Below are 18,720 nucleotides of genomic sequence, written 5' to 3' on the forward strand. Positions count from 1 at the left end.
CAAGCAGAGCCTTCGCAGAGTCTTTTCACTCTTCAGAATAGTGCACAACAAGAAACCTCCCTTGCACAAGCTACAGCTACAGCTAAAGCAAGTCAAAGGCAAGGAAACCAAGTGATAGTGTGTGTGCATCACAGATAGAACTCCAACATTATGCCCTTACGATTCAATTCCACACTTCTGATAAGAGCAGCTTGGGGGACAAAGTAAATACTGTAGATGAACCGTGGATGGGATGATGATTGGAACCCCAAGGATATAAGCAGGATTTGCAGGATTTACACGCACGCACGCACGCACACACACACACACACACACACACACACACACACACACACACACCCCCCCCCCCCCCCCCCCCGCCAAAAGGTTCAAATGAGTCAGAAGGAGAGATTGAGCACCCTGGGATCCAAAATAGATCCTCTGTAGGAGAAAAGCAGTCGAGGGATGAAAGTTTATGATTGAACAAAGGAAGACAAATCAGCGTGGGAGAAAATGAAATAAATACAAATAAAAGAGATGATAACGTAAGACACGTTTACTGTTGATCCTGTCCCTTCATGTTTCTTCCATAGTCTGATAGTCACTCTTCACTTCCAACACCCGGAAAGTTTGCTGTATTGGTGTGAATTTGTGTGTTGCACACATGTGTGTGTGTGTGTGTGTGTGTGTGTGTGTGTGTGTGTGTGTGTGTGTGTGTGTGTGTGTGTGCGTGTTTGCACGCGTGTGCGTGTGTGAAATGGCAAACACTTCTGACCTCACCCTGACCCACACAGTACCATGGGGGACTCCACCTGGCAGGAGTCCGGTACTTCATCATGAGGGGGGTGACAAGGGTTGCACTCCAGGGTGTGATTCTAACAGCTTCTGTCTGAAGCACACGGCCAGCCATGTATGTGGCTGATACGGAGTACAAGCTCTGATATAGTGGACACTGGACATATTAAAGATTTGCACATAAAGTGCAATATATCATCATAGGGAGCAACTGAAAAAAAGGAGTGGTACATAAATACAGTACATAAATACATACTGTACATACATACAACAAACTAACCAGAAAAAAACACATAATGTAATGTTGGGAGCAACAACAATCACAGGGACCACATGCTAAACAACAATTGGAATACCGTATTTGAAATAGCAGATGTTATTCCAAGGTCAGTTCACATCTTGACTGTTGTACAAAGAGTGGATCCACCTGAGAGTACAGGACCATAAAAGTATCAAGAAGACTGATATGTGTGAGAAGTGTTGCCACTTGCCATAGGGGTGGGCGATATGGTGATAATTATCGTTGAGACGATACAATGTCTCCACGATATGCCTTTTCAGAGGTATCGTATATATCGTGATACAATTGAGGGAGCATTGTACAAAATCCTGTTTAATCATTAATAGAGAGATTCATTGCAGAATTCAATTTAAAACTGCATTTTGGTCTAAATCAGCAGTTCTCAAACTTTAAAATGTCAAGGTCTCCACTTAACTCATCTAGTGCCATTCGCGAGATGTCTCGCGAAATGTACTCGAGTATCTGTAGTGCCATTCACGGGATATCTCGGGAAAAGTAATAGATTACTGTAACGGCGAGTACATTACCGAGAAGAATCGCCGGCGGTCCGGAGACGAAATCCGTCGCTGATTTCGCATCATCACGGCTCCACGAGCACAAAATAGTCCCATCCATAACATTGAGGTGGACGGGGGATCTCATCTTTAATGTCCATTATCTCAAAACTACACTTTAGAAGCTAGGATGGAGGCAGATGCTCGCTTATGTTACACAGTTATAAAAGCTCCCGGTCGGCCATTACACAACTCCACGTGGACACGGATCGGTTCCGGCGCACGATCCGATGACGTCAGACCGGAAGTGATTGCGCGGTGGACTTCTGGCCTTCAAAATAAGACAACGCAAGTGAATGGGAACTGAAGGAGGCACTTTGGACATTATAATCCGTTAATGTCTGGGGCTCTGAATGAGTTACATACTTGTAAAGTTCAATTTAGACCTCACAAAAGTAACCCAGAGAGATTCGTTTTTGTCAAGTAACTTGCAAAATAACCATAAAAACCAACGTGAAAAAGAATCATGATAATATCGTGTATCGTGATACAGCTTGGGAAAATATTGTGATATTGTATTTTTCCATATCGCCCACCTCTAACTTGCCATCTAATCCAACGCAACACTTCGGCCCTGTCTGGGGCCCAAGTGTTGGGGAGGGGGCCAGGCAGGACGGCGTGGAATGATGGTCCCTAAGTGACAACCAGTCATGACCTTCTTAGCAGTCAAGACACAGTTTACGTCAAGGAAGGAAGGAAGAACAAAAGAAAACAAACAAACAAGAGAGAGAGAGAAGCAAGTTGTCATTGTCGGATGGAAACCTTGTATGTCCAAAACCGTTTGTTTTGTATTTATCGATTTAAAAATGGGATCTACAAGCAACCAAACGCTCAGATCAGCCTTGTATGGTTAAGCAGTGCTTTACTTTATGAAGAAACTTACACATTTTAAAATTGGAGATACAAGGTTTCTGCCTGACAGTGACGAAGTGCTTCCTCCATTGTTCACGACGCCGATTTATACAAATAATATAAAAACCTGTTTACTGTACAACTGCACGTGTAGTTGCGATGCTGTGGCTGTGTAAAGAAGCCCCATCAAACAACCCAAGCCGTGTTTGAGAAAACTAAGCCTAATAGTCGGGCGGATATTTCGTGCTATATTAGTCTAAAAGTACCAAATTTTGCACAGATGTAGCCCAGGGCATGCTCTAATGATTTAGTTAGGGCGCCCGAGTCGGCGGCCTTCGGGGGAGCCACAGCGGCCAAATCAAGTTGGGCTCCCATCGACTTTCTATACAGGAGGAAAATACCCAGAAAGAAATCTGCTTTAAGTAGGATGTGAGGGGTCTAACTAACTAGGGGTTTGTCATGATGCTGAATCCATTGCAAGCATTTGTTTTGCACAAAAAACATTCCTTGGGCTATAAATGGCCCCAGAAAATGCCCACAAAACGGTGAAAAGTGATGACTCATCACTTTTCATCACTAAACCATCGTTAGTTAGACCCCTCACAGCCTACTTAAATACCCAGAAAAAAATGTTTTTTTTTTTTTTTTTTTTTTTCAGAAAGTCGATGGGAGCCCAACTTGATTTGGCCAATTTGACTTGTCAATTAAATGGTGACTTGAGCCCAGTGCATGACGGAGGATAATTTCACGATAAATTCAAATCTCCACGATATCGTGAGTGTTTTTTATCATGATAAACGACAATAAAGATTATCGTTCCATCCCTAAGCCCGACAGCGAGTCGTGGGTTTGATTCCTAGCAACGTGTCAGTCCCTGTCTCTCTCTCTCTCTCCCCCGGTTTCCTATCTGTCTCTACGGTAATATCCAAAATACAAAGGCAGAAAAGCCCAGAAAATATAAAAAAAATAAAAACACACCCTGGGGTCACATGGCTGTGTGAACTCCTCGCATGGCTCCATGACTCCTTGGATTTAGAACAAAGATGTAGAGAGGAAATGTGTCCTGAGTGCAGTCTCCTCTCCTCACATCAGCCCGTCTACGGCTGAGGAGCCTCGCAGTGGAGAGCAGGTAGTGTGTGTGTGTGTGTGTGTGTGTGTGTGTGTGTGTGTGTGTGTGTGTGTGTGTGTGTGTGTGCGTGTGTGTGTGCGTGTGTGTGTGTGTGTGCGCGAGTGCTCGTGTGCGTGTGTTTCTATCAATGACACTAAAATTTAGTGGTTACCATTGTCTACTTAGATTAAATGTACATAAAAGTTATATCATTATGGGAGTAATACTTTTGCATCATGCAAGTGTGTGTGTGTGTTAGGGCATTCACGAATAGTGATTTTTAGTATTCTAATTATTCGACCTCCAAGTATTCGAATAGTTGAATATTCGACAGGACTGGCCAAACTGTCAAATATTAAGTAAGCAAGAGGTGAACATTGTGAAAATAGCCGATCTACATGCTCTATTCGACTTCGGTGAACAACGTTGAATAGTGACTTTGATATTCTAATATTTGGTGAATGCCCTAGTGTGTGTGTGTGTGTGTGTGTGTGTGTGTGTGTGTGTGTGTGTGTGTGTGTGTGTGTGTGTGTGTGTGTGTGTGTGTGTGTGTTTGAATGTATGTGCATGCATGCTGGTGAGATCCAGTCTCAGCTGAACGCAGGCCTAACAAACTCCACCTGACCTCACCTCACCGACAGACCCAAAAAGACACTCAAGAATGCACAATAAAATCTCCTCCAGTAATATTTAACAGTGAGGAGAGAGAGTGAGATGGAGTCAAGGGAAGCAAATGTGAAGCTTCCACTGAGCCAAGGAATAAACTCCAGATACCACCAGGAGTCCAGGGGTGGACATCCCCCTCTGCTGATGACACTGGGTATTACAAATCATTTGCCCCCACTGCACTGGACAAGATGACCATTTTCAAGCCCTTGGTTAGACCTAGAATATTGCTGATGTTTCTAAACATTCCATTAAAAAAAAGGAAAAAAGAAAGAAAGAAAAGCAAAGAAAAGAAACTGACCAAGGAATTGACCATATTCACACGGTGGCCATTTTGCTCTTAATTAATGGCTGAACTTGAACACAACACCCAAGTTAATCACCTATACGGCAGCCACTTTTGAGGGGCAGCTGTGAAACACATTGAGCAGATTTGCCCCAGCATGACCATAACATTGAGTAAAAGGAAGCTGATGTGAATATAGTCTATTGAAGCACTACCTTTGGCAGGCTGGCGGCTGGGGTAGGGGCAGGGCTCAGTTCACCATCACATTCCTCCACAACAGCCTCCTTCCGCTTGACTTCTAGGAGGAGCTGCGCCAAAAAGGTCTGCTGGAACCGGGTCCGCTTCCCGAGGGCACCTGAACAGAAACTGTTATCTTTCCCGCAAAATTACCATTTCATTTGGTATAGCTTGACAATTGTTGCTTACACACTTTATAACTTTATGCAAATGAATGAGCAAAGCTGGCATCAACGCATCAAGTAACAATTTTGCATTCTTCCCAATAACTGGCCATATTCACACAGTGGCCATTTAGCTCTTACTCATTACTACATAATATACAGGCATGGCCGTGTGAGTAAAAGGTAAATTATTAGCTATTCCAAAAATACAGAAACTTGTTTAGAGCTTAATTTACTCCTTTCTGGGTATCTTCCAACCACAGTGGATACATGCTGCCTTCTCGTTCCATAATTGGTGCGTGTGGAAGTTCTCTTCTTTCATCCAATCGTTTATAGTTCCTGTCACTGCTAACTCTGCTTACTCTTGGTCTTGGGGAGCCATGTTTGTCGTAGACTTCTGACCTAAGAATATGGCTGTTGGGATTGCCCAGCTGAGCTGGAAGCACCATGGAGATATCGAACCCCAGGCCACACAGTGATGGGGCAAGACCTTTCCCTCTGAGCCAACCGCACGCGGGTAAACGTATTTTTTTTTTATGATGTTTATTGCCCATCTTTTCAAACCAATAAATCAAACAACCACCTGGCCCGGTCCAAGTAATAACTGTGAGGTAGTTCTACCTACCGGTCAGGTTCATCTCGAGTCCAGACAGCTCCTGAGCCTTCTGGATGTGTGTCTTGGCATGCTGGTATTCATAGTAGGTCAGGTAGATGTACACACACTCCAGGTGGAACTGAATGGCCAGGTTCCTGTAGCATCTGTCTGAGAACAGAGTCTCATACTGCAGCACTGTAGAAGGGGGGGGGGGGGGGGGGGTGAGAGAGAAGAGACGTGTCAAGAAATCTATGGCACTGAATAACGTTGAGTCTGACTCAACTTGGGAAGTTTTCACTGAATGTCCCATTTTCACAGTGCATTACATTCAATCAAAAATAATGATAATTACAAATAGACAAATAATAATTAAGACAATTAGCAATCTCTGGATCCTTTCAGCTGCATTATCTTGGCTGTCCGTAACCTGGCTGCCTCTGCACTCCCCCCATGCAACAAAACAGCACAAGCACACTGCACAGCAGCCTCCAGCCTCCTACAGAACAGAGACCTTGAGGCGACACATTAAAAAGACAAGTAGATCTGAGATATGGAGGCCGCTACGGATGATAGTGTCGTCTCCTATCCTCTCGTGCAGAGATTGTCCCCGGACGAAATCAGGAGAAAAGGAGAATGTGTATAATTCATGACGAGGAGTCATACACTCTCCAGTCGTCGTCCCCCCCCCCCCCCCCCCCCCCTCCTCCTCCAATTCAACATTTATGAGATATCTGTGGTCGGGGACTGATATGGAGAGGGGGGGGGGGGGGGGGGGGGCTGTGCACGCTAGGTGACGGAGATTTACTCGCAATGCCTCCGTGTCACCTTCACCGCGTGTGATATCATGCCAGAGGAAAATGAGCTTCCTGCTGTGTTTTGACACAGCAGACGGAGGAAACAACATTTTATGTACCATGAAAACCCTTTCCCCAGAGTGGAAATACGTGCCGATGGCATGTAGCCTGACACTAGTGAATAGAATGAGTTGGACTTGAGCAGCGGTTCCCAAACTTTTTAGGTCGAGGTCCCAAAAGAGAGATTAAGACATTTGTAGCAGATCTAAAAGCGCACAACTCGTCGCTTCGCGCCGCGTTGTGAGCTTTTAAATCGTCTATTTTCACAACTTGTCAATAATTATATATTTTTATTTATTGAATTTCTTAGATTTGTTTCCCTGTTTGTTTCTTTTAACACTTTCCATGCCAAGGGGGTAGATTGACGTAAGTCACTGATTATGCAACCAGGCCACAGACGTAGATTGACGTAGAAAGCACTTAACAGCAGGTACCCCTAGCTGACACTCTTCCGCACCCTGTGACAAATTTTTGGGCTTCTGTGATGAAAATAAAGCAAAAAAAAAAATCTATGTTCATAGAAAGCCAAAACACACAACACCAAACATGTGATCTAATGAAATGCAGCCAAAAAAACAGGTCAAAATCAGGTCACCAGCCACGTGGCCACAACAAAGCCTCTAAACACGCCTGAGATCAAGAAAAAAAAAAGGAAAAAAAAGGGGACGCCACACTGTGTGTGTGTGTGTGTGTGTGTGTGTGTGTGTGTGTGTGTGTGTGTGTGGTGGAAATAGCCGGGGGGGATAAAAGGAAAGATCAGAGGAAGCCGAAATCACAACACCAACCATGTGACCATGTTCCCATAACAAAAAATGAGAAACCCGCGAAAATGGTTCAGTGTAATGAGCACATTTGAAGAGAAAGCATCAGAGAGAGAGATTGAATTGAATTGAGAGAGAAAGAAACACATCCATTTAGTATAGGCCTAGTACTAACTAGAAACTAGTGCAACAGTTGGCCTAGCCTACCAGCAAAATGCCTAAATCTGTTCGGAAGACGAAGCATGGGCCAGGCGGCCAGGTGGCTCCCTTACCTGAGGGTGGATCGCGCCAGCTTACAATCCATGACTGCATGCGGTTCAGTAGCCGTGGACCTGTGCTGCCCGGGACCCAGTCTGGAAAGGGTCCTCCTGTTCAGGCCGCCGAGGAGGAGGAGGAGTGTTCCCGACCGAAGCAGTGTCGTAGCGGTGAAACTGTGGGTCCCCCGCCTGCGAGCGAGATGAGGCACGCAAATCAGCTCTCCGCGGCCGAGATAAAGCCCGAAAAGAAGCCACCTACGAGCGAGAAAAGGCCCGTAAAGCAGCTGTCCGCGACCGCGGCAAAGTCAGAAAAAAAGCCGCCTGTGAGCGAGATGAGCCCCGCAAAGAAACTGTCCACGAAGCCTCGAAAGAAGCAGTCTGCGAGCGAGATAAGCCCCGCAAAGAAGCGGTCCGCGACCGCGGTAAAGCCAGCAAAGAAGATGTCCACGAGCAAGCCCGTAAAGAAGCCGCCTGCGAGCGATATGAGGCCCGCAAAGAAGAGTAATCCAGGTTCCCGGTCGACGCGCTCCGGTTCCCCCCGTGATCGCAGTCAGCGCACCGCGACGACATCCGATCACCCCCCGGAGGAGGAGGATGATGACGGCGGCGGCCATGCAGCAGAGAGTTCCCGTGAGCCGGCCATGGAATCGACCATCCAGGACGAGGGTCCCCCTGAGAGGTCTAACCGTGATTCCGAGACTGAATCAGATGTCTCAGATTCTGATGATGAAGTGGGAAACCCTGCTACAATCAATAATCCCGGGACACCAAATGTGCGTCGCAGTAACAGAGTGGCAACTCGTCGACGAAATGTGTTGGATGAGTTGGAAAGTCCCTACAATTCTCAACTATCTCAATCTGAGCCTTCCCAAACCGACCTGGACAGCGAGGAGGAATGGATACCACAACGCGATGGTAAGTGTTTTGTACTTTTAGTCCTGTTTGAAATGTTTTTATGGTTTTGTGGTAAAAAACGTTACCACACAAACAGTGGCGTGCTGTGTGTGTGTGTGTGTGTGTGTGTGCTCGCGCGCGTGTGTGTGCGTGACTGTTTGATGGTGGAAATGGCCATACAAAAGCTGACGTGAAAATAGCTGATCTACAAGCACACAAGGCGTCGAGTTGCGAGCTTGTGGATAGGCTATTTTCACTGCACACACACACAAAGTGTGGCGCCCCCACTTGTTTGTGAATGTTTAGTGGAAATGGCTGATAACAAGCTGAAGTGAAAATAGCAGATCTACAAGCACACAAGGCGTCGAGTTGCGATCAGCGTGTGGATGGGCACACACACACACACACACACACACACACACACACACACACACACACACACACACACACACACACACACACACACAGTGTGGCGTCCCCACTTGTGTGTGACAGTTTAGTGGAAATGCCTGATACAAGTGAAATAGCAGATCTAAAAGCTCACAAGGCATCAAATGTTTTGCGCTGTAGTTTTTTCACTGTATTATATTCAATCTATATTCTCTCATTCATGTCATGTATGTATACATAGTAGGCTACTGTACTGTAGTTGTTTTTTCACTGTATTATATTCAATCTATATTCTCTCATTCATGTCATGTATGTATACATAGTAGGCTACTGTACTGTAGTTGTTTTTTCACTGTATTATATTCAATCTATATTCTCTCATTCATGTCATGTATGTATACATAGTAGGCTACTGTACTGTAGTTGTTTTTTCACTGTATTATATTCAATCTATATTCTCTCATTCATGTCATGTATGTATACATAGTAGGCTACTGTACTGTAGTTGTTTTTTCACTGTATTATATTCAATCTATATTCTCTCATTCATGTCATGTATGTATACATAGTAGGCTACTGTACTGTAGTTGTGTGTGACACTGAGTGAGAGTGCACTGAAAGCTGCACTTGAATGCAAACAATACTGAGAAAGTCATTTTTTTGTAGAAGAAAATAGTAGACCTACAAGCACACAAGGCATCGAGTTGCAAGCTTGTGGATCGACTAGTAAACATCACATGAACGAGAGAATATAGAAGTTGAATAATAAGATGTGGCCAATATTTTACTGTCACTCTGGATAAGAATGTCTGCTAAATGCCTCTTTGTTTTCTTTTTTTTTTACACAGAGGATGATGAGGGTGAACAGCCAACATGTGGTCCCACATCTTCATGTGTAAACAGTAACACTGGAGGTAAGATTTTCTCTCTCTAGTTTCACAACAGAAGCTCATGCATTGTATACAGTAAGTCATACAATAAGTCAATGAATGAAGTTCATTTTTATCTTCTCTGTTTGAAACCTGTTCATGTCATGTATGCATACATAGTAGGCTACTGTACTGTAGTTGTTGTTTTGCGCTGTAGTTTCTTCACTGTATTATATTCAATCTATATTCTCTCATTCATGTCATGTATGTATACATAGTAGGCTACTGTACTGTAATTGTGTGTGACACTGAGTGAGAGTGCACTGAAAGCTGCACTTGAATGCTATGCATTGTATACAGTAAGTCATACAAGTCAATGAATGAAGTTCATTTGTATCTTATCTGTTTGAAACCTGTTTGTTCATTGCTTTTATCATTTACAAATCTAAAATCCCACAGGACAACTGTAAAAGTCTTCTCTCAGGTGTCATAAAGTCATGGAGGATGTAAATAATAATTATATATTTTACTGTGATTTCACTTCAGATGCAGAGGCGAGCAACGCAGAGGCGAGCAACACAGAGGCGAGCGACGCATCGGCGAGCGATGCATCTATTCCCAGCCACCAACCTGTTGCTGGGAAAACTCGAGGTGACAATACAAAAGTAGTTTTTTTCTGTACATGACACTTACCAAAGTCAGTCTGTAGTTCTGCCAGGAGGCACAAGTCAGAAGGCTGAATCATAACAACATGGGCTATCAGGCCTAGTGGAGACATTTAGATTGAAACGTGCTTGCTTGGCTGATACATTTCACAATACTTTTTCACAAGGTAGTCTAATATTGGGCTTATTTTGTACATCCTGTCTGTACAGTTGTTTTCCTCACTGTTATCAACCGTGTAGTGCAGAAATCACAGTATAATCAGTCTTCTTGAAATGTAGTGTAGCCACCACCTCATATGTAGACTAGTAAAGCTCCAGTTCTGGCTTTTTTACAATGGAGATAAGAAAATGGAGGCCTAATAACCTTTTTAGTTCGTAGGCTGAGCTCTTTCCATGAAGAAAGTCTGAAAATATAAATATTAGATACAATTAGTCATGTCATTTCTTACTCACCACACAAATAAAAGAAATATGTATTTTATGGTAATCTATTTTTATAATTTACAGGTCAACCACGTAGCAGAGGTGGTGGGTCCAAACCGTCCAGTGGGCCTAGAGGTCAACTTCCAGCTGACCTTGATCCAGATTGGTTCGAGCTAGAGGATTGGGACCCAGAGGAGTTTGACTTTACTGCAGAACCTGGACTTATCGGTGATGCCGCTTTGCTGGACTGTGACCAGCCAGTCGCTTACCTGGAGTTGTATTTGACAGATGACCTGCTTGAAGAGGTAGTTGTACAGACTAACCTTTATGCAAAGAAATCCATCGATGCAGCTGATCTGACTAAAGCACCACAGTCCAGAATGTATGCATGGAAAGAGGTGAACCTAGATGAACTCAAAAAGTTTTTTGGCCTCCTTTTTCTTACATCCATTATAAAAAAGCCAGATTTGTCACTTTACTGGTCTACTGATGAGGTTGTGGCTACACCATATTTCAATAAAACTATGTCACGCAACAGGTTCCAAATTATTCTGCGATTTCTGCACTACAGGGTTGATAATAAAGAGGTAAATGACGGTACAGACAGGATGTTCAAAATTCGCACAGTATTGGACTACCTTGTCAAGAAGTTCAGGGAATTGTACCAGCCAAGTGAGAATATTTCAATTGATGAGGGTACACTTCTGTGGCGGGGAAAGCTCAGCTTCAAAGTGTACAATCCCCAAAAACCAGTGCGCTACGGCATCAAGTCGTACATTCTATGTGACTCACAGACTGGTTACTGCCACAACATGCAGCCATACTGTGGCCAGTACAGTTCCCTGGCAGACACGGTTGTCAATCTGCTTGGGGGCCTTGCAGGGAGTGGGTACAAACTATTTATGGATAATTTTTACATGAGCACCAAGCTCTCTGAACAGCTCCTGAACCTGAAAACACATAGCTGTGGGACCCTCCGTAAAAACAGGGGAGCAGCCCCAGCCGTCAATTATGTGACCAATTCCAACCTACCGAGCGGGGAGAAACTAGTCAGATACAATGGCAGGCTGATGACCCTGGCCTGGAGAGACAAGAATATTGTCCGCATGCTCTCTACGTTCCACTGGGACACGGTTGAAACCGTCTGGGTATGGAAGAGAGGTGAGAAAAAGCAGAACGGTAGGAGAGAGCCAGGCAAGCTAATTGAAATGGAGAAGCCTACCTGTATTGTTGAGTACAACAAATACATGTGTGGCGTTGATAAATTAGACCAACGGCAGAGTTATTATTTCTTTGCGAGGAAAACCACCAAGTGGACAAATAAGTTTGTATTTTATCTTTTTCAGCTCTGCATATTCAATTCATTTGTTTTGTACCAGGCTAAGAATCCCAAGGGAGCATGTCAAACTCACTTGTCATACATTCAAAGCCTTGTGAAGGCATGGACCCGCCCACGGCCTGTACGCCGCCCCAGCAGGCCCTACTATGACCCTCAGACCCGGCTGGTTACCAACATGGCTGCGGGCCATGAGCTTGTTGCACTTGAGAGTACTAAAGCCAAGACCTACCCAGCTAGGCGCTGCACAATATGTGCTGGGAAAAAAATGCGCAAAGAGACGAGGTACGTCTGTAAGGGCTGTAATGTCGCCCTGTGCAAGGGAGAATGTTTTGTGCTTTACCACAAACAGATCAATCTGAGCTAAGAAGTGTCCACATGATAGTGTAGCGTCCTCACTTGTGTGTGTGACTGTTTAGTAGAAATGGCTGAAGTGAAAATAGCAGATCTACAAGCACACAAGGCGTTGAATGTTTTGAGCTGTATTTCCTTTTGTGTATTCAACTTCAATATCGTTACATGTCATGTATATGTATACTGTACATACTGTACATAGTGTACATGTGTACTGTACACACTGTACATGTGTACTGTACACACTGTACATGTGTACTGTACATACTGTACACATAAGTAATGTAACTGTACATACTGTACATGTACTGTACATACTGTACATGTACTGTACATACTGTACATGTACTGTACATACTGTACATGTACTGTACTGTACTGTACATCTACTGTACATACTGTACATCAACTGTACATACTGTATATAGTGTACACATAGTGTAACTCATGTCATGTATATGAATACATAGTACTACATTCAGTGCAACTAAAGGGTGCTACTGAGTTGTGCCATGGAGCACTGGAATCGGGGAAAAAAAATGATTTTTTTTTTTTTTTTATCGGGAAAAACAATTGAAATTTTTATTTTTTTTATCGGGAAAAAAAATGTTTTTTTTTTATTTTTTATTTTTTTTATTTTATTGACAACAAGTACTGTAAACATCTATGATGTCAAAGAACCCAAAAATAAAAGGTTGAAGTGAGATTTATGCTTGAGAGAGTTTCATTCACTAAAACGCATTTTTCTCAGGATTTTGTTCTCAGGGGGCTCTTTTTGGCAAGAGCGAGGTATATTCAGCTATTGATAACTAAATAACCGAACATGATGAATACTCAATTTATTTTTTTGGTGAAAGTAGAAGGGTTGCCCTTTCTTCTAGTGTTGGTTGTGAAATTCTAGTGGTAGCAGATAATTTACAAATATTCATAAGAGATGAGTGAAAATGCTAAAAATGCTGGCATGGGCTAGTGCAGGCCAGTTAAACAGTGGCATTGAAAGTGTTAACTCTTTCTCAGCCTGAACGCACTATTACGCAATTTTGCGCAAGAGCCTCCCAGCCGACACGCACTTTTACGCACTTTTTTTTTTTTTTTTTTTTTGAAACTTCAAAGCCTTCCCCAACTTCTGACATTGTTTGGAGTGAACCACATCAAAGGAAAGCCTCAAATCACCAGCCCAAACACAAACCAGCTGTCTCAGATCAGAGAAAATCACATCACATTACCACAACAATCACCAGACACAAGAGCTGTGGGAACCGTCTTGGCATTCTAGCCGAGTGAGAGCAATTGAGATGGCTGATTGATAAAAAGAGAGAGAGAGAGAGAGAGAGACACTGAGAGACACTGTGTGTGTGTGTGTGTGTGTGTGTGTGTGTGTGTGTGTGTGTGTGTGTGTGTGTGTGTGTGTGTGTGTGTGTGTGTGTGTGTGTGTGTGTTGAGGAGAGGAAAAAAGAGAAAGAGCTAGTATTTTTTTTTTCAACTTCAAAGCCTTCCCCAACAGCTGACATTGTTTGAGGTGATCATCACAGTAAAGTCTCAAATCACCAGCCCAAACACAACAAACTGTCTCAGATCACAGAAAAACACATCATAATTATATTTACCTTTTGTATAGTCCATCCATAGTTTGTAGTAGTAACAGACAGTAGTAAAAGTAAGATCCAGTGTTGTTGTTGGTAGTGTGAGCCAGGTCTCACAAGCCAAGCTAAAAGAGAGGCGTCAATTGGGTATGGCAAGCTATGGCAGCTCACATACCTTGGCTACAGGGGGAATATAATAAAATGTACTGTAATCGTGCCTGTTGGAAAGGTATGGCAACATGACTGGTGTCTTGCACGCCGGGCCTCGCGCGCGTGAAAGACAGCTTTTTTTTTTTTTTTTTGCCATACCTTTTTTTTGCCATACCTTTTTTTTCGCTGAGCTAAACGCCCTGCTCGATCGGCCGTGGTCCGCGGACCACCGCCGATCGAGCAGGGCGTTTAGCTCAGCGGCGTCAGTTCAGAAAAAGCTAAGGTTGACGCCAGAATGTCTTTACAAGATTAGGAGCATATGTATCACTGACGCTTGGATTCAGCCGTCCTGGGCCCTGGAATGACTAAAATCACCATGGTTACCATTGTGTGGCCAATCAGCTTGTGTTACCTTGTGTTACCATGGTGATTTGGTACATGACCGTCCTCCCCAGGCCTGGGATTGCTGGATGGACGGCATTCACGTAGCAGCAGCCATGTGTATGGTGGGGGGGGTTTAGTTTAGTGCTTTACTATACTACTGAGGACTTGCTGGATGGACGGCAATCACGGCAAGCAGCAGCCATGCGTTTTGGAGGGGGGGTTTAGTTTAGTGCTTTACTATACTACTGAGGACTATACTTCTACAGCCGTTACGTGATCTGAAAAGTTTTACTGGATCGTCATGGTTCATCGACCAGGCCACCAGGGACCACCGAGCCGCGGCGTCGCAGCGAAAAGAACTGCTATATAAAGTAAGTGGTTGTTGCTAGATTGATTGATTGATACATACAGTGGTGTATTGGCGTGTTTGGGGGGTCGCGACGTCGCTCCGAGAGCAAGCATGAGATGAGAGATGATTATGCTCATCTCGGATCACAACAGGTGGTCCGCGCGCGGACCACCGATCGAGCAGGGCGTTTAGCTCAGCGGCGTCAGTTCAGAAAAAGCTAAGGTATGGCAACATGACTGGTGTCTTTCACGCGCGCGAGGCCCGGCGTGCAAGACACCAGTCATGTTGCCATACCTTTCCAACAGGCACGATTACAGTACATTTTATTATATTCCCCCTGTAGCCAAGCCAAGGTATGGGAGCTGCAATAGCTTGCCATACCCAATTGACGCCTCTTGTTTAGCTTTTAGCTTGGTGCGACTGCATATCATCCCAGCAAAACAGACGTCGCAGTTTGACCAATCCAGCGAGATGGAGATCGAAAAGTAATCCTTTTAGCTTGTTGAATGTGGACCCCCTGATTCCCCCTCCATTAGTGGATCATCGCAGCAAAACATCCACCATTGTTTGGTGACTCTCAAGCCTGCTTGGAAGCCAGCTTGGATTTCCTCTCTCTCAAAGTGGTCTCTCTCACCGTGTCTATATGTCTCTCTACCTCTCGCGGAAAAAAAAGGGAGAGAGAGTGTGTAGCAGACTCTCTATGTCTCTCGACCCACTCGCTCTGTTACACTGCTCTCTCTCTCTTGCTCTAATTTCCCTCTCTCTCTCTCTCTCTCTCTCTCTCTCTCTCTCTCTCTCTCTCTCTCTCTCTCTCTCTCTCTCTCTCTCTCTCTCTCTCTCTCTCTCTCTTTATTAGAATAAACCTTACAGCCGTGATACAAGAGAGAAAGTTGGGGAGAGAGAGATTGATTGATTGATTGATTGATTGATTGATTGAAGACTTTATTAGAAGTTTGCATAGGAAAAGGTACAGTTTCATTCACTGGTACAAGGTCTACTAAAAGGAGATCCATGAAAATACTAGGCTTATTTCCATAGTAAACCATATATCTCATATAACATTGAATGACAGACAAATAGAACACAGTACTATGCAGTAGATATGTAAAGAAAAACAAAAAAGAAAACAGTAAGAGTGCACGTGTGCGTGCGCATGCCCATGTTCGCGTGCACATGCATGTTGCACGTTGCAGAGGGAGGGGGGGGGGGGGGGGAGAGAGAGAGAGAGAGAGAGAGAGAGAGAGACAGACAGACAGTGACACAACGTAAACACATGCACGTTGCGTGCTCGTGTGTTTATTGATGTAAACTGAAGACATGCATCAGACTGCATTCTGAGATAGACAGCGCCGCCGTGTGGATGACAGGCGTGCCTGTCATCCACATATATATATATGTATGTGGATATATAGGTCTATAGGTCTATTGTCCACATAACTTGAGGGATTGAGCTGAAATGTGCCTTTATACTTGAAAAGTCTGTAAAACACGTATTTGTTTACCCATTTGTTTGAAAACATACTGCCTGATGCATCATTGAAGCCAAAAATAGAAGGCTGAAAAGAGTTATGTTTGATAGCATCCTTTCGAAAACATGTATTCAGAAAGCTGTTTTGGTGATTACATCGCCTACAAACAGCCCTATTTCTAAACAATAGAAAATGATAGCAACTTACTACTTGGCGGATTTGTAAAGAGGGCGAATTGATCTTTCCATACGTATATGGAAGTTGGTATATTCACAGTAGAATGAATAGATATTCTATTTATTATACTAAAAAGTCGTTTATCTCAAAATGTCTATGCAAAAAGGCTGTTTTGATAGCAAAACAATCTTTATAAAGTTGCCATTTACTAGACTATAGAACAAGATACAGATTTTCTGGTTTGATGTATCGGAAAGAGCGCGAGCAGGCCTTTCCAGTCATATGGGTGTGGTGTGCAATACACTCTACAGACGATGCGTAATCGTCCCCCAAAATGAGTGAAAAATCCGGCAGTAGAGACTTAGAGCCAGATTTAAGGGGGCTGAGAAAGAGTTAATCAAACACTATTATTATGCATAACGTAAACAATGGAGAATAAACTGATTGCATTTCCCCGGCAGAATGTGTGCCAAAGCCACAGTTAATGAAAGTAAGTGGGAAGGGCCTCATCAAGCCAAAGTGGAATAGTAGGAAAATGGGGGCAAGAGAGTCAATTTCTCTGGAGTAATCTCCACACAGCTAGCAAAGCTCCCCGGGTCTGCGTGTGTGTGGGAGGTGCAAGGGGAACCTTTTGGCACGCAATCTGTCAACGCTGAGAGGTGTTAAACGCACGAGAGCCACGCTCAGACACCTGTGTGTGTGTGTGTGTGTGTGTGTGTGTGTGTGTGTGCGTGTGCAGCACCTGCATTAGGAGGTGCTGCATGTTTTATGTCCATTCAACCATCACTGGGGAACAAAGAGCAATCAACCGTTTAGCACATTATACACGTATATACAGTACAATGTCTCCCTTATAATTGTACAGGCATGGTGGGTGCACCAGGTCAACGAGAACCCCCACCAGGCCAAAATAATCCTTGTAGGACGTTCTGTTGACATTTTTATTGGTAGTGACTCTAGCGAGTGAATACGCCCTTTTTCCTTGTTTGCAACTTTTTTTTCCGATATGGTTTGGAGCAGCTGTGTGCGAGAGTGTGCATGTGAGCGTGCGAACACTGGGATGAGGCCGCCGAAGGCGGACGAAATTCTAGTGTTCTACAAAATAACAAAAAAAGGCAGGGTGCTGGGTCACAGTGCACATAGACTTGCGTCACCAGACAACTTTACCACAATCTCCGAATGCTATATACTGTATAGTCAGGAACTACACCTCCCGAAGCTGTCATCTGTTTGCCATTTCTGTTCACGAAAATATATCTTTACGTTACATTTTTAAAACAGTGAACATGGCCCGTCGCTGTCCAGTAGCCATGGTGCTGAACCATTCGCCAGTCGATGTATGTACAGTAGAGCGATCTGTGCTGCCTTGCTTTGCTACTCTATTCTTGCACTTGTATAGTAAAGGCTGTTTCAGACGGGGGACTATTAATGCGGGCGGTCTCGCTTGGTTCAGCAGGTATTTTGCCATGGTGGAGACATAAAAACAATCGCTCCGTGAGTATACGCCGTGCGATATTACAAATTTGCCCACAATCCAGCGAGTGCATGCATGATACGCCCACGAGAATTTCACAGGAACGCGCACGCTTGCCTCTCCGCTCCACAACTTCTCCGCGCCTCCCAAATAATCGCCCGCCTCTGGAATTACTAGGACACATAAACAGCACCCCGTCTGAAACATCTATACTGCTAAATCAGCTGCTAAATGCCTACATAGTAAATTGTATTAAGTTACAGTAACATCAGCTAACAGTAGCACCAAAACATTGTATGTGCAGGCATAAGCATATTTCAGAGTTTTGATACGCCTTTATTCTTAAGTCCTTAGCAATGTTCAAAAGCAAAAAAATAAAAAATAAATTGATGGTGCATTGTAGTAAATTACATTTCCAAAGGCACCAAAATGCCCAATATTTTTACTTAAGTTTGTAAAATAGTTTAAGGTGCTCTGTATGCAATTGTGGAGTTTTAATTATAATAAGTAGGTCAAAGCTTATTTTTATGCAATGAATGCAGCTTATTAAGTCATCCTCTTCGTTTGATCACTTAAGGCCTGAAAACAATTCTAGAGGAAACCCTGAAACAGTGTGACAAATAAGAGAAGTGTGCAATGTACACTAATTACTGTTAATGAAATAAACAAGAAAACCTACTCAAGCAGGAAATAACATAATTGTATGCCTTAGTTCTGAGAGCTCCGTGTAATATAGAAGCGAGCTATTAAGAAATACAGAGAACATATAGGTTTTCCCCTTTTGGATCTATTTT

General features: G+C 43.7%; 1 protein-coding gene across 1 annotated transcript in view; it reads right to left on the reverse strand.

Annotated features, from left to right (window-relative positions):
• The window catches only part of ttc27 (tetratricopeptide repeat domain 27), a 205,266-nt gene that overhangs the window by 157,217 nt on the left and 29,329 nt on the right, over positions 1-18,720 (reverse strand). Inside the window, exons 6-7 of the mRNA XM_080740212.1 lie at positions 5,568-5,732; positions 4,757-4,896 (exon numbers count right to left, since the gene is read on the reverse strand). Coding sequence (XP_080596338.1) covers positions 4,757-4,896; positions 5,568-5,732 — 305 coding nt within the window. The remainder of the gene's footprint in view (positions 1-4,756; positions 4,897-5,567; positions 5,733-18,720) is intronic.

The sequence above is a fragment of the Nannobrachium achirus genome (genome assembly GCF_963921795.1).
Source record: "Nannobrachium achirus genome assembly, chromosome: 13".
Classification (NCBI taxonomy): Eukaryota; Metazoa; Chordata; class Actinopteri; order Myctophiformes; family Myctophidae; genus Nannobrachium; species Nannobrachium achirus.